Source organism: Amblyomma americanum, chromosome 5 (assembly GCF_052857255.1).
Source record: "Amblyomma americanum isolate KBUSLIRL-KWMA chromosome 5, ASM5285725v1, whole genome shotgun sequence".
Taxonomy (NCBI): Eukaryota; Metazoa; Arthropoda; class Arachnida; order Ixodida; family Ixodidae; genus Amblyomma; species Amblyomma americanum.
This window is the reverse complement of record NC_135501.1, coordinates 202,284,438-202,306,378: the sequence shown is the minus strand read 5'-3', so window position 1 is coordinate 202,306,378 and position 21,941 is coordinate 202,284,438. Positions and strand designations below refer to the sequence as shown.

Here is a 21,941-nt window from a genome sequence, read left to right as displayed (position 1 = left end):
GCCTTTGGCCTGAAGACTTTTGACCAAGACTGCACATACAGTGTGAAACTATACTTGGGTGTTCCCGAGGCTGGAGCCCCGTAGTATTGGGCCTATTGATGGTGGCCACTTTCTCTGCATGGATCACTACCCATTGCTGGCAACCGGCCATTTTAGTGGTCAGCCGTCCTGACCATGAGGTCAGGATGGTTTGGGGAAGGCTGAGGTTGGCATGGCATTGCCGAACTATCTGCCTCACCTTTTTGCCAGTTCTATTTCATCCAAAAGAGGCAAGCCTGACCTTCCTTACGTTACACCATTGTCCGCAGCATTGCCCATGGCCTGCCATTCCTTCGCTACGCCTGTAGCTTACCGATATTTGAAGATTTGGATGTTTCAGTATCGATGGTCACAGTTCTTCACCCACTCCGGAGTTGGTGAACGAGTCAATTTAGAAGCGACAAAAAGGAGAAGTCGTTTGATTTCAGACCGCTTTATTATTTATATTTTTCATTAACGTAGTTACACATTGTCGAAAGGAGGCGACCGGTGGTGCTCAAGGGTTCCGGGGACTTCTCCTGTAAAACGCGCAATAAAAATTGGCAGTGCCTTAACTTGGCTAATCCTGGAAATCAGGGAAAAAGCAAGCACGCTTGCTAAGCGTCTGAGGCTCGTCTAAGGCAGCTCCGCTACACGCTCGCGACAGCCGTTCTATATAGTATACCCATACGACCACTTCGCTATGACGTGCATGGTATCACATGGTCCTACGACACCCCCATCGGATGTCATCACGTGGCTTCATATCACCCTATTGGATGTTCTTAAGGTCAGAGGTCAACCCAAACGTCACCCAATGTCAAAGGTCGACCAAAAGTCATAGGCCAAGGTCTGGAATCATGGGTTCGACTCCGTAACTGTACCACATATGGTCATACACGGCTAACATGGTTGGGCTGAAGGTCGTTCAAGGTCATTCTCCGGCCTACTCGACGACTGCTTTACCTAGAGTAGTGAAGCTTTTCGCTTCAAAGAGCGAGAAAGAACAGCGTTCCGCTATCGCCCCAGTATTTCGGCCTGGACAATAGCGAAATGATCGCGAATCTTCAATAATTTCCAAGCAGCTTAAGTGGTTGTGGGTTTCTAAAATATTTTACTTTTGACTGTCCTGGGGTATTAAACTGGCACATATCTTGGTTTAATGATTAATGTACGAACGCCCGCTCAAAGCCAAAGGTTGATGTAGCGGTGATTGAAAAAGCACACCAAAAAGGCGAAGATCAGTAGCTATGCAACAAACAAAAATGTTAAAGGATTCGAAAAGGGGGTGACATAAATTTGACATAATGGTGAGAATAGTTCTTAGCTGACATAGTAATCAGCAACTGTGTCGATATTACCATCCTGCGAGTAAGCTCGTTCCGTCACAGTAGGGGCGATTATAAGAAAGTCAAAAAATATGAAGGAAAGAAGAAAGGAAGAAGTAAGAAAGAGGTAGGGAAAGAAAATAAGGAAAACTAAAGAAGGAAAGATAAAGCAAGGTAAGAGGGAAAAGCAAAAAAATAAGGAAGATGGAAAGGAAGCAGGAAATGAAGGACAAATACAGAAAGATAAAAAGAAAGAAAATGAAGAAGAAATGAAGAAGAAGAGAGATATAAAGCAAGAGGGATGTAAAGGCAAGGGAAAAAAGGAAGTTAAGAAAAGAAGAAAGAAGGAAGGAAAGTATGAAAAGGAAGAAGAAACGGAGAAAAGTAAAAAGTAATAAAGACAGAGATAAAGCAAGAGTGATATAAAAGCGTGCAAGGAAGAAAGAAGTTAAAAAGAAAGAAGGATAGAAAGTATGAAAATGAAGGGATGAGAAAAGAAAGCAATAATAAAGATAAAGCAACAGAAATACAAGAAAGAAAGAAATAAAGAAAAAAGAAAACCACAACAAGTAAGCAAGTAATAACGACAGAGCTAAAGCAAGAGAGAAATACAGGCAAGGAGGAAGAAATTTAAGACGAAAAAAAGAACGAAAGAAAGACAGAAAAGGGGGGGGGGGGTATGAAAACGAAGGAATGAAGAAAAAGGAAGTAATGAAGGCAGCGATCAAACAACACAGAAATAAAGGCAAGAAAGAAGGAGAGAAAAAGTAAAGAAAAGCGGAGAAATAAATGAAAGGAAGTTGAAGGGGGAATAAAGGAAAGGAGAAAGATAAAAAGAAAGGAATAGAGGGAAAAGGTGAGAGTAATAAAGAAGGAAGAAAGAAGCAAGGAAGGAAGGAAGGAAGGAAGGAAGGAAGGAAGGAAGGAAGGAAGGAAGGAAGGAAGGAAGGAAGGAAGGAAGGAAGGAAGAAAGAAAGAGAAAGAAAGAAAGAAGAAAAGAAAGAAAGGAAGAAAGAAAGAAAGAAAGAAAGGAAGAAGAAAAGAAAGAAAGAAAGAAAGAAAGAAAGAAAGAAAGAAAGAAAGAAAGAAAGAAAGAAAGAAAGAAAAATTGGTACAGGAAGGAAGAAAAACGAGGGAATACTAACCAATAAATAAAAATCACGAGGGAAAAATAGCCAATAAAAATATAAGACAGGTGTCCTGTACTCTAGGCAATAGTTTACTACCTGTTTGTTTCGTACCACTAAAAATTCAGAAATGCGTACTTGCAAAATAACTTCACGAATCTTCTCAGCTGCAGCCCGTCTCTCACCAGAGCCCAGCCCGTACACGTATATATATCCTGGAGGATAAATTCAGGAAGGTTAAGCACATATTTTATTCTTTTGAGTAAATGGAGAACGACGCACGGATCGCAAGTGTGCCATATACTTAAGCTCGCCAAGAGGAACAAGCAGAAAGTTGGGCGGCTTATTTTGAATAATCAGGGTTAAAAAGAAATTGTCCTAGGGAAAAGTATACAGAACCGATTTCTTCATTAGCGACATGGCTATTAAGGCGAAGGCCTTTAATGGCTCATCGTTGTCCGCCCGTCCGTCCGCGAAATCTGTCACACTATGACGTCATCAATGGCATGACTGCTGTAACCTATATACTCTTAGCAATTACTAAGTAATGAGGGAATAGTAATTCGTCATTAAATAGTAATTAATACAGGCGCGCCAATACTTCTTTATTCACTTGCTCCGAAAGCAAGCTCAATCACCAATAACTTTGTCCTTCGTGGCTCCTCACTACGTTCACATTTCTTCATCTCTCGCTCACTAGAACACACGTTTACGCTCATTCTCACGGATCGATTCGCTAGCTGGCTTCATGAAGCGTTCACTTGTTGACTCACTCACTCCATCAACTGTGCACATTGACCGATTCCTCTCAGTCACTCGTTCATTCACTCTAAAACTCGTTGCATGACGCTCTAACCTCATGTTCACGAGCTTACTCGCTTGCTCAATCAATCAATCAATCAATCAATCAATCAATCAATCAATCAATCAATCAATCGGTCAGTCGGTCAGCCAGTCAAACGCCCCGCTTCTTTATTTAGCTTATTCACTCTTACTTACTCAGGCCCACTCAGTCATACCGACTCATACACCTGTTCATTGAAACACGCATTCCATACTACTTACTATAGTCGGATACAACTCAAGAACAAAGCCACTTTTCCCCGTCAAAGGACCCCTCTCCAGCCAATGGCGTCGGCCGATTCTCATGCCCCTACTAGCGCGACAATGCAAGGAGCGGCGCCAGAATGGAGAGAGGGTCTATGCCCAACCATAGAGCGAAGGGATTATCCCCTTTTATCTACCACTCCCTGTTTTGTCACACTAGCAGGTCCGTGAGAATCGGCCCACGCCATTGGCTGGAAAGGATTCCTTTGACGAAGAAAAGCCGCTGCGTTCTTGAGTTGTATCCGACTATAGCTCACTCACTCAGACACTCAGTAGTTGAATCACTCGCTAGGTCACTCAAATGGCGCACTTGACGTCGATAGCTCATCATGAGGAGCTTTGCAAAGCTATTGTCAAGCTCAATCATTACGCTATATACGCCAATGGGTTGTGTGGTAATGCTAGTTTGACTGCCAAAATCGTACGAAGAACAAATTCACTGCCCTAGCCGCATCATTCAGTGACTCGGAACTGTAAATTTGATCTTTTTTTTGTGACAACCTTTTTATGCAGTAATACAGGCGTGAAGTTTACGTGCATTCATCGTTGCTCTGTAGGCATTCGCCTTGCTACGCCAGCACGTATTCCTCGCGGTCACGATTGGCGTATTTAAGTTAGACACAAATTAATAACCAGCAACGGAATTCCTAACAGCACGCAGCCACATCAACTTCGTTTTTTTGTTTTAACACTTTCCAAGTACTTCTAAGAGCATAAACATGTAGCGTTACAATAGCAAAAACTTCCCTTTATGTCTATAATGTATGACACTGCTGGCCACTTACCGAATTGCGACGCGGCCTGCAATTTCCCTTTGCAAAGGTCTTAGGCCAGGTTTTGCAGATAGAGTCAGCTGTCGCGAGGTCGAGGATGACTATGTTTTTCCGTTTTTTCTGCCAGGAAAGAAGGTCACCAATGAGCTCAGTATTGTACATTTTGGAGGGCAACGAAAGTTACAGCAATATGCGATACCGTTGTAAAAGCTGCTAAATAGCACCATAACTAACTTAGCGCATTAACTAACGTGACGAATCAGAGAACATGAAAGAAAGTCGAAACACAATAAAGAGGACCCAAATTTACCCAAGCATATTAGATCCTGCCATGTTTTTAAGAGGTGCGGATTCTTGCCAGGAGTAGCAATGTAAAAGCAAGAGAACTGATCGAAGCGTTTTATATCACCAAGAAAGGCAGTTTGTGCGTCAGCGAAACATCGGTATATTTGTATAAGCCGGAAAAAAAAAGTTTTTTGAGCATTTTTATCACGTACGACTTGATATGTGAATATGTTCCTTGCGTATGCGCTGCCTGACTGTATATATATATATATATATATATATATATATATATATATATATATATATATATATATATATATATATATATATATATATATATATATATATATATATATATATATATATATATATATATATATATACGCATGTATGTGGTTTCTGAAAATTAAACCAGTTGTGAGTGGCGCTCTGTCCCGTTCTCTTCCCTCGCGTGTGTGTGGTTTTGGCGCCTTTAAATTAAAATGGCCAATTACCAACTAGCCCAACAAGAAACAATCTTAACTCCATTGTTTCTCCCTGTCATGCAGCCTTCAGACAGGCCTGGGACCAAAGCATCTTGCAGAGGGTGCACACATCGTATGCATGCGACCGTGCTAATGCATGTTAAACCCACCAAGAAGAATTCTGTGAAAAAAAAAACAGCCTACCATACTCCTTCATGGGAATCTGCGTGTATATTGATTGGTAAGGTGCAGCCTTACGGTATGCAGAGCTAAATTTCGTTTATAAACAACTTCCAGTTCAAAAAATGCGCTTGTCCAAAATTCCTGGGTATGTGTCTCGTCGATGACACTGCGTGCACGTTTGTGCCCACTAGCTTAGCGTGATGTCTTCAAGGCAGTGTGTGTATATAGAGACGAAGGTGCTGGGCGGTGAAGGACGACACTTCAGTTATCGATGTCATTTTTAATACAAAAGCACTACTTCACGAGGTCAAACCGGCTCACCGAGCTTGCGTGAAGCTTGACCTTCAGGTTGACCTTGACCAAACCATAAATAAATAGATTAAACATTGGTTGTCGTTCTTGTTGTTGTTATTGGGGAAAGGAAATAGCGCTGTATTTGTCTCATATATCGTCGTACACCTGAACCGCGCCGTAAGGGAAGGGATAAAGGAGGGACTGACAGCAGAAAGGAAGCAAGAGGTGCCGTAGTGGAGAGTCCTGGAATAATTTCGACCACCTGGGGATCTTCAACGTGCACTGACATCGAACAGCACGCGGGCGCCTTTGCGTTTCGCCTTCATCGAAACGCAGACGCCGCGGTCGGGTTCGAACCCGGCTACTCCGAATCAGTAGCCGAGCGCCCGAACCACAGAGCCACCGCGGCGGGTCCAAATTAAACATTGCTGCGACTGGAATTCAAACCCGCGGCGGCGCGACCAGACCAGCTTCGCCGGCCATTGCACGAGAGCACTATGCTATCGACGCAGCCGATCACGCCTCGTGTTAAACCGCAACATTCTCTATTCATAGCACACCGTCGTCTTCATCAACTAATACTACTATCGAAATAATATCGTCGCCAGACGCGTCGTCGACGATCCAAAAAAGCAAAACGTTGAGCAAACCAGGCTAAATACACGTATTCGCACGTCTGCTCGGTTTAACTGTTTTAAATCCCTGCCACTTTGTTCGTCCCCACAGGAGAGAATGAAGATATTTGGAGACTTTTGTATTTCATTTTTATCCGCGAGATGGCGGCACTAATCGGTCCTACAAGCGCCTTCCAGAGGAGGCGCTGGTCCTACTTACCGGCCATCGTATTCGTCTGATGCCCAGCATATAGAAGATGGGTCGTCGTTTTATGGACAATACGCGCGTCAGTTCCCAGGCCAGAGCCTCGTACATGTGAAAAGCGGACTCGGGCACATCGAAGGCCTTGGCAGTCTTACACGCATACGATGGCATGGGCAAGGGAGCGCGGTTTTCTGCGGCTATGGCCACCAACAAGGAAAGCAGCACACACACGATCCTCATTGTATACGTCTAAGAACTTCGGTGTCGAGGAGGCAACTTCGTCAGCAGAAACAACAGGAATTACATTACATATAACGACAAGTGGTCACGAGTTCAGCTGCCAAACAGAGTGCCTGCTCGCCAGCCCGGCAACTGTGGGCAACCGGATCGTCTTTGACGACGGGGTTAAGGGGGCGTGACGGGTGTTTGGAGTGCAGCCGCTTCACGACGTGACGTCATCGCAGATATGCGTAATGAGCTAATAGCAATCACCCCCACAGAAGTGAAAGCGGCAGCTGTGTCTCATTTAAGCGCAGGCACCCATAGCCACACACAAGAAATATCTTCTAACAGTTGTTGTATGAGAGGCTGAAAAAAAAAGACGAATGAGTGATGTCGACGTTCTGAACCCTCGCAAAAACTGTCGATGTTGTTAAGTATACTTTGTGTAAGGGTGATAAGGTATTTATAGCTTCTTATATTCTAGCTTGTATATTCTAGATATCTGTCGGCGACTGCGGGCACATTTCGAACGGCTGCCTTTAATAAAACAGTTTTTTTTTAATCGGTTTGTGTGTATCGTTTCCTTGATTAATGTGTTAGCCATGATTGAATTTCTCTTTTCTTTTTCCCCGACTTCTTCGCGACGTTAAAGAAAGGTGCTACGACAGTTATAAGGCAGCCATGCATAGCTACTGGCATTTCCCATTCAGAGGACCAAGTTTATAACATTTCGTTGTCAAGGAATGCTACAGAAAAGCTTTATAAATGGATGACACACATACTCTTGCTCAATACATGGCACACACACGGGGGAACTGTTCACCGTCGGAGCGTCATATATCGATATCTCGATTTACGGACGGTGATGTTCGTCGGAGTAACAGCTACGTGTTAGTGCTCGATGTACCGCGGAATGCGGCATTCGACCATTCCGGGACCTAGACACCTGACTGCACGCTTGACTTCTGACGAGTCTGTGGGGAGAACGCTGAGGTGACATTTGTCGGCATCTCAAGAGGAAGGTTACAACGCCCCGTTTGTTGATGGTCTGTGTGGAATCTTTCGATTCGTGGAGCAATAATATTACGTCGTTTTTTCGCCATTTTTTTACGTCCAGACTGTGCGGGCTCTTGATGTGTTTTTATTAAACGTGAAAAAGGCCGCGGATAAGGAAAACGAAAGTTAAAGGCGCTGGCTCTAAAGCTAACGTTTTGTAGTGCATCAAAAATTTAGAGGTAATCAATTCGATTGATGAGGAGGAAATGCGAGAGCATTCTTTTCTGCCTCCTCTTCCGTTGTGCTGTCGGTCTGCATCCTGGAGCACGATCTGTACCACTACGACCACTGGTACCCAATCACTATCACCTGTCAATGAAGTCTCCTTGCCAACTGCTATCGCTAGTATGTAATTAGAGCTGGTGTTTCATTATAACCGATGTTTCATTATAGCCGGTTTTAGAGCATGTGGCAGGTGGAGAGGTGGCACATGTAGAGCGGGAACCTCCCCTCACGCCACCTGCCACGGTTGCCAGGTGGCAGAAGGCTGGCGCCGGGCAGTTTGCGCCGTCATGGCTCTCCTTATCCTCTAATATTAAAACTGTGGCTTCGTACAGTGCAATGAGACTGCAAGCCCTCCGCCTTGATAGGTCGAGAGAGCTTGAAGAATCTTGGCTCCATTGGTGTAATCATTCAAAATATGAGTCAGTATAGCATTCCTTTACCGGTGGATTGAATACAATTTAGAATTGAAGTCATTCAGTGCTAAAATCAGTGCTAAGATAGTGAAAAACGAATAATGGGAGGGTACACTTTGTTGGCAGTATGTGCCCTCTTCCATCCTCCTCCTTGGACCCTTCATGCCCCCCCCCCCCTTCCGCCGCAACCCCGTCAAAAAAAATTTGGAGGACGCTTAAGACGCGACAGGGTGTTGCAGCACTATATACTTGATACCTGATTTAATATCTACTGCTGGTCCTTGGATCCAAGACACAAAACTTATTTTCGGAATACGGCGGAGTGCTAGACGCACTCTGGCACGGGTCGGCCCGGTATTGCACTGCCTCGGGGATCGGCCCGGGGCCTATGTGCCTATTAGCGCGCGGCGCCTTTTCTGTCTATGTTTCCCTTCTATCCTTTAAGTCTCCTACTTTCAGCGCGTGGCAGCGAGCGTGGCTCGGCTTGAGCCAGTAGGCAGGCCCGTTCTCTTTCCTTTTCCTACTTCCTCGCAGCAACATCAGTCAGTCGGGGTGTTGCAGCGCTGCCAAGGAGTCCACGGAACGCCAACGCCCGTTCGGTGCGACGCGTGGCCCGTTGGACAATTTAAGGAAAGGACGCCTGTCTCACATATCTCGGTGGACACCCAAACCGGGCCGTAAGGGAAGGAAATTGAAATAATTGGTTTTAAGGAAAGGAAATGACTCCTGTCTCACAACTCTCGCTGGACACCCGTACCGCGCCGTAAGGGAAGGAGAATTCCTTCCCTTACGGCGTGGTTCAGGTGTCCACCGAGATGCGCCATTTTTCGCTCACGGCCAAAGACGCCGACGACACCGGCTTTTCTGCGACACGAGCTCCTTCACGCTGTCACGTTAAAAATTCCGAATCATCTCGAGCGAACCAAATTCCGACACTAGCATCTAATCGTGGTTTCGATGGAGGAGAAACGCTAAGGCGCCCATGTGCTGTGCGATGTCGGTGCACGTTAAAGATCCCCGGATGGTCGAAATTATTCCGGAGCCCTTCACTACGGCACCTCTTTCTTCCTTTCCTTTCTCAGTTCCTCCTTTATCCCTTCCCTTACGGCGCGGTTCAGGTGTCCGCCGATATGTGAGACAGATACTGCGCCATTTCCTCTCCCCAACAACCAATTATCAACTTTTTCTAATCGTGTAGGCTCTGGGAATTTACTTTTATCATGCAGTTTTAAAACTAGCTTACAGATTACAAGGTTGGCAATGTGTCCCTGAAAACATTTGTACATTTTGATGTTAAGGGTGCCGCTCAGCGGAGAACCCGGTGTCGTAGCTGGCGGGTCGAGAAAATCCGGATTGGTTTAGAGGCTCATGACGTCTCATGTGGAGCTGCAGAATTGAGAAATGCTTAAAAAGTTATAAAAATAGTGATTACAAGGTCGCAACATGACGCAAACGTTGTTATGACATGTAAGAACGTAAACTAACTGCACTGGAAATAAAATGGGGCTAATTAGATGGGGATCGAACCTGTGACCTTTTCGTCGAGAGTCAGACGCGCTATCCTTGGCCAGCGATGCACGCTTGCTGACTTGGTTAAAAGGGAGCCTTTGTGTGTCTTGTCCGACAGTATCCGTGTCTGCGAAGTGATATGCATAGAGGGACACTAGGCCGCTGCAGGAACCAATTAACGCTATCGCATCATACCCTAGAGGCGGAGCTTAAGTGTACCCCGCCAGTTTTTACTCATTATTACTCAACATTCAAAAGTTTTTGTGTGTGTGTGTGTGTGTGGCTTTCAGATTCGGCTTTCTCTTTTGAATTGCCTCAATAGCTAATTTCGCTTCATCCGTTCTTTCGTGTTGTACGAGGAACGACGGAGAGAAGAAATTAATAGTTGCGTCCGCATATCGGTGTCGGCGCCCTAGTGGTAAGCTAGGTGTCATCGATTTCTATTCGATGTCCCTTGCTCTTCAAAAGGCTGGCTAGCATTCAAGGATCTGGGATGAGAAATGCGCCCCACGCCTTTTCGCTTCACTCAACAGCGCGTCGTGCTGCTGAGCTGTGAGACCGTCATTATAACACTCAGAAGTTTCATTGGGTTGCTGTCAATGAAGCCCCGGTCTTCATATATTTTCGCTCAGGTGCGTCAGAAAACTCACTGCTATATAAGGGCGCACATATATAATGGCAGCTCCCACTATGGTAAGAGGCAGAGCTTGACAGTGTGGAGACAAACTGTAATAGTGCACTGGTCGTTGCTTCGCGTCTGATTTCCTATAGTGATTAAACCTGGCGGAGGGTGATAGCATAGGCTTGGTTTGCAGTCAGCTATATTCGAGAAAGCTTGCGACCGGCGCTTGCGAGTGAGCAAGCGCGCAGAAAGGAGCGGGAGAGAAATAGAATTTGCCTCTTGAAAGAAACAAAGAAAGAGAAAGAAAGACGAAGAAAAAGGAAGGAAGGAAGGAAGGAAGGAAGGAAGGAAGGAAGGAAGGAAGGAAGGAAGGAAGGAAGGAAGGAAGGAAGGAAGGAAGGAAGGAAGGAAGGACTCCTGATTGTTGCGTAGCCGGCTATTCCGAGTGCTCACAAATCTTTGAATCGGTAGACTAATCAAAAAAACTAGCCTGGCGCATGCGCGGAAAGAGTAGCCGACCGGGCTTACTGCGCATGCGCTTTGGCCGCCGGTTCTCACCAACTCAAGGTGACCGCGCGCTCGCGGGTTCCCTTTCAAATAAGCCACCCAGCTGCAGCGTGCCTTCTATTGTCGAACCTGGTTTTCTACTAAACTCGAATACAGCAAATACTGCATGTGATCTCGGGTCCATTTAACTGTGAAAATCCGCATATATATAGCAATCCCCGCTCATAGTAAACGGAAATAGCAGCCTTTATCAAAATCATGGTGTCGAAAAACTGAAACCGCTTTAAAAAAACTAGCCTGGCGCATGCGCGGAAAGAGTAGCCGACCGGGCTTACTGCGCATGCGCTTTGGCCGCCGGTTCTCACCAACTCAAGGTGACCGCGCGCTCGCGGGTTCTCTTTCAAATAAGCAACCCAGCTGCAGCGTGCCTTTTATTGTCGAACCTGGTTTTCTACTTAACTCGAATACAGCAAATACTGCATGTGATCTCGTGTCCATTTAACTGTGAAAATCCGCATATATATAGCAATCCCCGCTCATAGTAAACGGAAATAGCAACCTTTATCAAAATCATGGTGTCGAAAAACTGAAACCGCTTTAAAAAAACTAGCCTGGCGCATGCGCGGAAAGAGTAGCCGACCGGGCTTACTGCGCATGCGCTTTGGCCGCCGGTTCTCACCAACTCAAGGTGACCGCGCGCTCGCGGGTTCCCTTTCAAATAAGCCACCCAGCTGCAGCGTGCCTTTTATTGTCGAACCTGGTTTTCTACTTAACTCGAATACAGCAAATACTGCATGTGATCTCGTGTCCATTTAACTGTGAAAATCCGCATATATATAGCAATCCCCGCTCATAGTAAACGGAAATAGCAGCCTTTATCAAAATCATGGTGTCGAAAAACTGAAACCGCTTAAAAAAAAACTAGCCTCAGTGAAGCAGACTGAAAACGCGCGATTGGCGATCAAGTTCAATATAACTTTATTGTCATCGATGCAGGGGACCCTCCGCTCACTCAATCAGACCCAAGGGGGCCTCCAAGGGAGACGGAGCCCCGCAGGGGGACGTCTTTCGCAAAGCGTCCCGTACCAGACGGATTTGCTCGAGTTTACTGCTCCGAAGCCCGGCTCTGGAAGAGAGCCTCCCACGTTTTTTTCTCTGTGATTCCATCAATATGCCAGGGAGGATCGGGGCATTTCCAAATCAGGTAATCCTGATTAGATGTATTCACGCATTTGGTGCAGAACTTTGGAGGTTCCCCTCCCTCCCCGTATAGATAAGGGAGAAATAATCCGTTGGTTTGTAATCTTCTCCAGTCACTGCACTCCTTAGGTGTGAGATACCGATGTGGAGGTGGGAGGTCTAGTCTGTCATCCCTGTATTCAGCCGTGATTTCCGTGTACCCTTACCCGGCTAGAAGGACCCGCTCATCGCGACTGTTGATGTTTATGGTGTGGCCAGCCGTTTGAAAAAGTTGTCATACCTATCAGTGAATTGATGATAAAAAAAAAGGCAAAGTTTCTTCCCTGAAATAGAAATGATAGCAGTGCAACCTAGCCGAGTAATATTTATGTTATTTCGGAACAATTTCTCTACAGTAACAAGTAGTTGCTTAATGTATATGCTTTCTAACGCAAATTTTATTCAATTTTAGCTTATATCAAGCATGCCACGGTTGAATCTGTAAAATTGCAAGATTTTGTAATGAAAGGTTGCGCCATCTTTACTTTAGAAATAATTTTTTGCAAGTTATGTTTTATATTGCTAAGGTTGCATGTTAAAAGCTTACTAGTGCCAAATATTATAAATGTAAATTTTTTTATTGATTGCTGCGCTCGATTTATGTTCTAAATTTATTTCCGAAACTGCGTGCTCTGTAACGTGCATTTTCCCGACCATGCTGTTTATCGCGTCTGCAATAAGTTCGTGTTACTTTCAATCTTCCATTTCAATTATTTCTCTTATTTTAAAGCTCACCTAACGCTTCTCAGTGCTGATTTCAGTTTTGTATTCAAAACTTCGGTGCTCGTAGCATAAATGACAAGTTAGCATTGTGTCTGGAAGGGGAATCGGCGCAAATTTCTCCTGCTCGCCCTCCAAGGCGTCGGTAAGAACATGCTGGAATTGTGATCTTTTGCCCGTTATATTATTTGGCTTTCTGGTTTGCATTCGTAAGCCTGTGTTTATAAATAGTTCTCCGTTTAGCGTAGACTTTGGTAGTAGACGCTGGCGTTACGATGACCGCGTAACGAATACGAAACTTGCAAGCACCCGTGTTTCCCGGTGTTGATATGCCTGGTGCGGCAGTGAATGAGTTTTGAGTAGGAAGCGTGTAATCTCGTCACGGAAGGAACGTTTTGATCGTCGCTCCGTCTGGCTTGGCTTATCCGCATTGGACACCGCGCCATGAATCCCGACAACATCGTCCTGGCGAAAAAGTACGTCAAGCCTTCCTACGTCGTCCAAGCGGGGCAAGCCATCGGTGCGCACGAGTCCAAGGTGTCGCAGTTGCTCGAACAGGGCCGGATACCCGAAGTCGGCTGGGACGACGCGACCATCGAACTCCTGCTGCACCATCTTTCTCTGATGGATAGTAACAACTTCCTCGGAAACTCCGGCGTCGGCGAACGCGAAGCCCGCATCGCTTCGGCTCTGGTCAGCCGGCGTCACTACCGCATGGGACACGGCATCGGCCGTTCGGGCGACATCTCCGAGACTCAACCAAAGGCCGCCGGTTCGAGTCTCATGAACAAGCTGACCAACTCCATGCTCCTTCACTTGCTCCAAGCGGCCGGAGTCCCCGCGGTCAAGTCTTGCTTCATCGTTCCCATGGCAACTGGAATGTGCCTTTCGCTCTGCATGCTTGCCTTCCGACAGCGGAGACCCTCAGCGCGCTACGTCGTCTGGTCGAGGATCGACCAGAAGTCGTGCTTTAAGTCCATCCTGACAGCCGGCTTCGAGCCAGTCGTCGTCGAGCTTCTACACGTCAGCGACGAACTGCAGACAGACGTCGCCGCCATCCGGGCCAAGATCGCCGAGCTGGGCCCCGAAACGGTCGCGTGCGTCCTCACGACGACCTCTTGCTTCGCGCCGCGCGCACCCGACAGTCTCGAGGAGGTCGCGCGGGTGTGCCAGGAGTTCGACGTCCCGCACCTCGTCAACAACGCGTACGGCATCCAGTGCACCAAATGCATGCACCTCATACAACAAGCGTCACGGGTTGGTCGAGTAGACGCTTTCGTGCAGAGCACGGACAAGAACTTCCTGGTTCCTGTGGGAGGCGGCGTCGTGGCCGGCTTTGACAAGAAGCTCGTGGACGCCATCGCGCAGACGTACCCGGGCCGCGGCTCGGCCGCCCCCAGCATGGATGTGTTTATCACCCTCCTCTCCCTCGGCCTGTCCGGGTACTCGAGACTCCGTGAAGAGCGCCGCGCCATGTTCAAGTACCTCCAGGAGAAGCTCTCACAGGTCGCCGAGAAGCACGGGCAAAAGGTGCTGCGCACGCCAAACAACCGGATCTCGATGGCCCTGACCGTACCGGCTACCGACCCAGAAGCCGTGACAGGCATTGGAGCGATGCTGTTCACCCGCTTCGTGTCCGGTGCAAGGGCCGTGCCGACAGACCGTACAGAGCCCAAGAAGGTCGGCGACCGGTCATTCCAGAATTGGGGCTCACATTCAAACAACTACCCGTCCGCCTACCTAACAGCTGCCTCCGCACTGGGTATGCAGAAGGAAGACGTGGACATATTTGTGCGGAAGTTGGACAAGGTTCTGGACAAGACGTGCGGTAGCCCAAAGAGGGAATGTTATTCTGGAGGGCTGTCGCAATGATAATGTGGCGCCTTCAACGCGGTGTCATACAGCACTCGCAAGGGGCCTGGAAAATGTTCAGGACAGCTTTGAGAATGGTCGGCCACTTGTGATTGTTTAAATGCACAGCTTTTCATTCTTCTCTTCCCCTTACCTCAGTGCAGCGATGCTTGTTGAAAACCAAGAAATTGCTCTTGTCTAGTCACACAACGCACACTGTTTGTGCTGGGAGTCGATTGCATTTATTTAGATCCACTGACACCTTGTTTTGCTCTGGCATTTAGGTTAGTTGAAAACAGAGCAACACTGTGTGGGTGTTCATGGGTCACCTGGAGAAGTATATGGGTTGTCCAAAGCAAGTTTTTTCAAGTTTTTCCAGTCGTTGTGGCGTGTACACTCCTTTTCTTGTCCCTTGTCTTTTGTGACTGGTTTTTTTCAAGTTACTATGAACCAACTGGCCCGCATTTCAACCCTTCTGCAAGTTTTTTCAGAAGAGCGAAACTTTGTATTTATGTTCTAATGGTATCTTTGTTTTGTGTCCAATGTTGACCAAGCAAGCTTTTATTGAAGCACCTTTATTCGATATCGTTTTTTGCATAATATAGAAATAGTAATTGTCACAAAGCGCTCACTTTTTTACTACAGAATAAAAAGAATTCTTGCCCACGTTTGGGAAACTCAAAATCCTGGCTGTGCTTGCACTGCTCACTTGGATTACATGAAAAGCTAATGCGATAACACAATTACGGGTTCGTTACACTGTGCTTGTCGGTCAGACCAGAAATCTTCTTAATGTCTTTTCCATGGGCCTTGTAATGCAGTGTTGTTACTTGCTCCTTGTAGGTATCAGGTATTATAGTTGCATGGTGAGTGGAGCATGCTCAGAAAAATGTTTTGTATCCCTGCCATTTGTTATCTTTTTATTGTGTTGACGTGCTACATAAATGAATGTTATTTAAAAATATTATATAAATATTACATACATTACTCATGCTAAAATGTTCAGCAGGCACTGGTGCCGGTAGGAATCAAGATCACAGATGAAAGTCTGCTCGGAGAAAAAGCCTGGCACAAATTGTACATGCTATGGCTTACAGAGCCATTGTGTGGGGTACCAATATAGTTGAGCACTTATGGCACCTCAAAACACCAAGTGGTTCTTAAATGGGGACATGGGTTCTTGTTGCTGTACAGAAACGCACCTTCAGAGGTGCCCGTAGGGGCTGCACTGCATGAGCAAACCATGTAGACTGAAAACTTTTGACGAAGGCTGTTCATACATACGGGTTGGGGGGGGGGGGGGACCAATAACAAAAAGTTAATATGTGCAGATAGTGTATGAGGGCACTAACATCCAACTGCCCACATCTGTGGTCCATGTTTTATTCGTGCCTCTTAGTTCCGCTATGTTTTTTCAGAATGAAGTCCTTGAGACGTACGACACTGCGACAACAGCAGTACTGTTTAGTTCTGCTGTGTTCTTGAGCTTTTGAGACATGTGACGATGCTTCAGAAGGGTAGTGTTATGTCAGTGGCCCATTAAATTTCGTGGGCTATCACTACTGAGGCAACAATATTCAGAAAGGAAACCTTCATGCTACTAAGCTACAAACAGTTGGTGTTGTAGTCCAGAGTGTAGTGGACTGCAGTACTTTTTAGCGGACACCTGAACTGTGGTGTAAGGAATGGGATAAAGGAGGGAGTGAAAAAACAAAGGAAGAAAGAGGTGCTGTAGAGGATGGCTCCGGAATAATTTCCACCACCACTTTTAAGACTAGTGCTATGGCTTCTGAAAAAGATGGAGAAGAATTGACCGTCTGCCATTGTTCACAGCTCTGTGTCAACAAGAGCATCTGATTCTGCTGGCAGCGTCAGACGCATTACAGAAAAATACGACTTGATAGCGTTAATGGCTCCGTTAAGTGGCCCGGGGTCCTCTTTGCATATGACTTTGCCTAGCTCCTGCCTACATGCCCATATATACAGAATTGGTCATTCTCTACATTGAAAACTAAACATTTTGACAGATATGCCTGTCTGGTTGCGTTTGAAGACTTGTAATAAACTGCACATCTCCAGCCAAAAACTTTAATTTGAAACCCAACGTTTCGAAGCCAGCTTGCTCCTTCATCAGGGGTGACTGAGGGCGGTAGCTGGCTACTGCCCCTAGTCACAACTGATGAAGGAGCCGAGCCGGCTTCAAAACGTTGGGTCTCAAATTAAAGTTTTTGGTTGGAGATGTGTAGTTTATTATAAATTCTCTACATTAAATTCATATCTTGTGTGGGGGTCCTCGTGTCAGTGGTGCTGTGTAGGCGATATGGCACAGCCTTGGCAGGTGGCTGTTTTGAACACAGCCACCAGTGGGGCTTATAAGACCCAGGTTGCTCCCAAGGAACCACTCGAGACCAGTCATTAACTTAACTGCCACTTTACACGATAGGCAATTTGCTCACAATCCGGGGGGCCGGTCGTGACTACATCACAAGGTCATGTGACCTAGGTGGCAGGAGGGCCACCTGCTGTTTTGCTCACAACGCTGACGCCGGATTTTCTGCAAAACGGGAGACGCTATTGCTTTAAAAATGTTTATGCATCGCACTAGTTTCTCTAGAAGAGCTTGTTCGTTTTGCGGCAGTGGCATGAAGATAGGGTCTGTTCACTGCCCTGAAATGCACCAGCTGCATCCATTGTGACTGTAGTCTGTCCTTAGCCTTGCAGGTGCTCTTGAAAGGAAACATCTTGTTCTTTGCATCAGCATGGGTAGTGATAGGTTCCTTATCTTCCCAAGTACATTCTGAGGTCAGGATAGGGTGGCTGCAGCTAGCACAGGACAGGGCTGGTGAGAGATCAGCAGGAGAATCCTTTGTCCTGCAGTGGACGTAGTGGAGCTGATAACGACACGATGAGAAGGCCAAGTGTACAATTAAGCCCACAATCCCACCGGTGACGTGGCACAGCCTAGCAGGCTACCTCAGTGCCTTCCCTCTTTCTCTCTATCCATGTCCATTCCTCCTTATTAATTTAAACTCTAATGATCGTTAACTTGTGTCTGTTCCCTGACAAACTCTGCTCATTTCCTCTGTTAACGCAGCCCTGATCATTTTTCTTTCCTTAGCTCAAAGAGTTCAGTTTAATATTAAACCATCTGAAACACATATAAATCAGTATACCTTGTCTTATACCTTTATTAACTCCCACGTTCCTAGCAATTTTGCACAACACCTATATTTTTGTGAAGGCAGTCCCGTTACGCAGAATGCGTGCTTTCTGAAATATCGTACTATTTTTCGTTATAAATTTAGTTTCAAAATGATTAGTGTTTTCTAAATAGCCAGGATAATTTGTCAAAACCTAATACATACTACTGGGTTTGAAATTTTAGCGCATTCAGTTCAAGCATTTGAGTGTATGACAAATGCTTGTTCTCCTCTTTAGTTTCTATTAATGACGACCGACTTCAATGGCACAAGGCCAGTTTGGCCACAGAGTGCCACGGCTAATATGTTTAATCTGCACAAGGCGAGGTCAATGACCCAATTTTTCATTTATTTCACTTCAGAGAAGCCAAGCACCAGGCCAAGGGAAAGTTTGTTCCCATTGAGAAACCGGTTGGTACCAGGCAGCTTTAAGGACTGAACTCCACACATTCTCTATACGAGGTGGATGCTGAAATCACTAGGCCGCCGTTGTAGTCTTTTAGTTTCCGTTGGGCAAATTAATTTTCCTGTCAACCATTGATCTAATCCTAGTGGCGTTTTTAGTCCATATGTTTGTTTGCACATCTATTTAGTATTGGCTTTGGACCACAGCAGTGGCCTATTGCTTTTCGCATCCTGCATCATGCGCGGAAGGTGTGGGGATTTGATCAACCCCAGCACCGCTGGGTGCCTACCAGTTTTTCATCAAGTACGAGCTTTCCTCTGGCCTGGTGCCTGTCTACTATGGGGTGAAATGCTTGGATTTTTGGATTGGAGTACTTTTATTATCGGCTTGAATTACAAGTGGGTTAGTTGACCTTGCTAGGTGGCCTTCAGTGGAGACTGGCGGCGACCTCTTGGGATGTTGTCACGACCTGTACTTGGGTTTCCAGGTGCACGAGCCTCTGAAGTGATGTTGGTGGGGGATCTGTCAGACAGTCCCAGAAAATGTGGTCTGCAGTGGCTTTGCAGCCACATTTGCTGCACTCTGGTTTAAAGTATCTGGGTATTTTTAGCTTACGATAGCAGGGTTAGGGAGAGCTTTAGTTTCAAGTTGTCTCCATGGTACCTCATGTTCTTTGGTTAGGTTTTATGCGAAGGTGGGAAGATTAGCCTTTATAGCCTGCAATGCGGAGTGATCTCATGATAGGCATTATGGCCATCTCTTGACGTTCTGACGTCCGAGTTAGCATCCACGGCTCAGCCGATAGATCCTCGAGCTTTATCATGGGCCGTCTTTGTTTGACGAGTGAGCCGGTACCGAGACCAATTCTGCGTCTTGCCTGTCTTTCAGGTAATCTCTTATCTCCTTGGCAATTCTCAAGAATTGCTTGGAAAAATAGGTTTGGACTCCACCGCATTCAGACCAGAAGCACATTAGGCCACTCTTTGGCCACGCTGCTGTGGCACTGTGAAAATCAAATCATCATTATCAGAGTCAACTTGAGATCAAGTTGAAACATGTCATTAGGGTCTCACGTGCAAATCGTGCATTGCAGCAGACTGAGAGCCTACCAGAGAGAAGAGAGTGGACATGTGGATCCTTCGCAAAAGACTGTACCGCTTGGTTCGACGTGTTTTCCCGTCCTTGGAGTACGCCGACCATGAAACGATACGTCGACGGTTGAGCTACATTTATGCTGTTGCAGCCTTTCAAGGCTTCATAGCCTTGCTGGTTGTGGTCTTCAGGAAGCACGCACCATCGGAAGGAAGTGGAATAGACTACGGTGAGCATTGTTGCTGCTTCTTTCGCTCTTGTCCAAACTCTGCAGACAGCGATCTGGTCACCAATGCAAATGACGGTTGTTGCAGTGCAGTCTGCTGTATTGCTGGCATGGCTCACCGAGGCACGAAAGCGCAGGTCGCAAGCATGCTACCACGTCTTCTCTCCGAGGCCGTACAAGGCTGGAATGGGACCCAGTAAACATTTTCATTGTGCCGCCCTGCTAGGCCTACGTATCCCTTTACTTCAGTGGTGACGTAGGCCTAGTAAGGCGGCACAATGGAAATGTTTATTAGGTCCCGCTCTGACCTTATATGGCCTCGGAGAGGAAGATGAGATAGCGTGCTCATGACCTGCGCACTTGTGCCTCAGCGAGCGAAGGCGGTGATACAGCACAGTCCAGCTATAACTTTGCTAGGTACTGTTGCAGGCTTTGTCAGCAGTGATGGTAATATCGCCAATATTGGGATGGCAGGAAAGGATTCAGCTGTGGTGAATGTTATCGCTCTCATGTATCAGTACTTTATTCCGAGTGCCTAGTTACCGGGTTTGCATGAAGTGCATAACAGTAAATTGTGGGGTGTTAATATAACTGGATGTGCATGCTACGAGGTGTAAATACAAGGTGTAAATGTATGATGTAAGTGTAAGGCAAGGTTTAATCACTAGCTGCTTTATCAGCAACCTCAGCCGTTGTTTGCAGGGGACAACAGTTACGAATGCAACATAACTAGGTATTTTGCAGTGGGGTGCTAGAATCGGAAGCCTGCCATGTCTCGCCACAATGCACAGGCCCAGTCATAGTGTATGAATTTATGCTGGGAGCGTGCTTGACACCACAGATTCGATCAGTGTGATCCAAAGAAAGACTTCGCTTGTTCACCTGTTGGTTCCTTGGCCGAGGAAAAGCAGTTTTTACTAGTCAGACGGTGCTCAACTATTTGACTGCTCTTTCTTAAAAGTGCAATTCTCAAAAGTTGAGGCTGCAATCCAAGAATAGCATTGATGGAGGTCAACAGCAAAGTAACTGTGTAATGCCCAAGTGGCAAAAATTCAGGAACTTCCAGTTCTCGACATTGCAAAAATGTAAAAAAAAAATTATATTAAGGGGAGATGCTCCTTGAAAAATTTTTTTGTAATATTCAACCTATGATTGTGAAACTTGAGTCATTGATACGGTTTTTTAATGCTGATTCCAAGTATGCATGGTCTTAGTTTTTATGTACCTTATATAGTTTTTGTGTAATAGAGTCCTGAAGAATAAAATATAGGGCTTTGATATCCTGTTCTAAGAGCAATAAGACTGCACACACATACTCAGGCGCATAGAATAACTCAATATGTATCAAAATTAAACTTTTGTCACCTGCTAATGCAACACTACAACCACAGAAATTTTAGGCTGGTTTGCTGTTAAGGTTGTTTTTGCAGCTATAGCACTTTGCTTTGATGAATATGTTAGTGATGATTATTTGTTTAACGAAACGTTTTGAAAATTTTTTCAGTCTGCACTGTACATGATACGCTAGGCATTACAGGGTTCATGCTTTGCCTGCCCATACTCTGATGTGCACTCGTGCTGTGGACCCAGCCCTCTGACAGACACTTTCCTTTCTTGCAGCGAAATTCCTCGCAGGGGCTCAGAAAGATGCAAAGAGTGCCACGATTATCAGCATCAGAGGTACCACTGTAGCCAGGCAGGAGCTCTCCGAAGAGGAGCTGATCAGCATTCGGAAGCAGAAAGAGGAGATATACAAGAAAAGTGATGCGGAGGCTTCTTAGTGCTTCACAGTCTCAGAGTTGCAGATTTTTTTCCTTCTTTAGTTTTCTTCCAGAAACAAAACGAGGCCAAGACTTTATTTCTTTTCTGTACAACGTTTATTGACACAAAAGCCAACAAACAGACTGACCGACTGCGATAAAATGTTGGCCACAACATTCTCGCCAAAGCAGCAGCAGCACATACATCTTTGCGGTGCAACAGGAATAAACGCAAGTTTGCAAACACACTCGAGCGACCGTGTGCTTGTCGACGAGACTTTCTTCCACGTACAAACAAACAGCAGCTGTTAGCATGAGGCCTAGGGTTGTGACCACTGCATCTGCAGCATCAACAGTTAATAGCAGCTCTGCATGCAAACACAGAAAGCTAACACAATAGCCACTGTCACAACATTGCCCCCCCCCCCACTCCATTCTACTGCAGCATTACACGATAAATTGTTTACGATGTTCTTGACATTAAAAGGCACAAAG

The 21,941-nt window shown here is 46.0% G+C and overlaps 3 protein-coding genes across 4 annotated transcripts; 2 read left to right on the top strand and 1 right to left on the bottom strand.

Annotated features, from left to right (window-relative positions):
* Positions 1 to 468: 468 nt before the first annotated feature.
* LOC144135513 (uncharacterized) lies at positions 469 to 9,951 on the bottom strand. The gene is made up of 5 exons (XM_077668162.1): positions 9,842 to 9,951; positions 6,414 to 6,986; positions 4,366 to 4,473; positions 2,612 to 2,688; positions 469 to 557 (listed from the first exon to the last, which is right to left on the bottom strand). Exons 2-5 carry the CDS (start codon positions 6,636 to 6,638, stop codon positions 536 to 538), a joined length of 432 nt encoding a protein of 143 aa, XP_077524288.1. The 5' UTR covers positions 6,639 to 6,986; positions 9,842 to 9,951; the 3' UTR covers positions 469 to 535.
* Positions 9,952 to 12,842: 2,891 nt separating this feature from the next.
* On the top strand, positions 12,843 to 21,694 carry LOC144133438 (uncharacterized). 2 transcript variants are annotated; one of them, XM_077666539.1, is made up of 3 exons: positions 12,843 to 13,056; positions 19,462 to 19,689; positions 21,307 to 21,694. In XM_077666539.1, exons 2-3 carry the CDS (start codon positions 19,497 to 19,499, stop codon positions 21,465 to 21,467), a joined length of 354 nt encoding a protein of 117 aa, XP_077522665.1. In that variant the 5' UTR covers positions 12,843 to 13,056; positions 19,462 to 19,496; the 3' UTR covers positions 21,468 to 21,694. The 2 variants fall into 2 exon arrangements, with proteins under 2 accessions (XP_077522665.1, XP_077522666.1); XM_077666540.1 differs by having other exon boundaries at positions 12,916 to 13,056; positions 19,465 to 19,689.
* Positions 13,219 to 15,713, top strand: SecS (Sec synthetase). The gene has a single exon (XM_077666538.1). The coding sequence runs from the start codon at positions 13,356 to 13,358 to the stop codon at positions 14,781 to 14,783; it is 1,428 nt and encodes a 475-aa protein (XP_077522664.1). The 5' UTR covers positions 13,219 to 13,355; the 3' UTR covers positions 14,784 to 15,713.
* Positions 21,695 to 21,941: the final 247 nt, after the last annotated feature.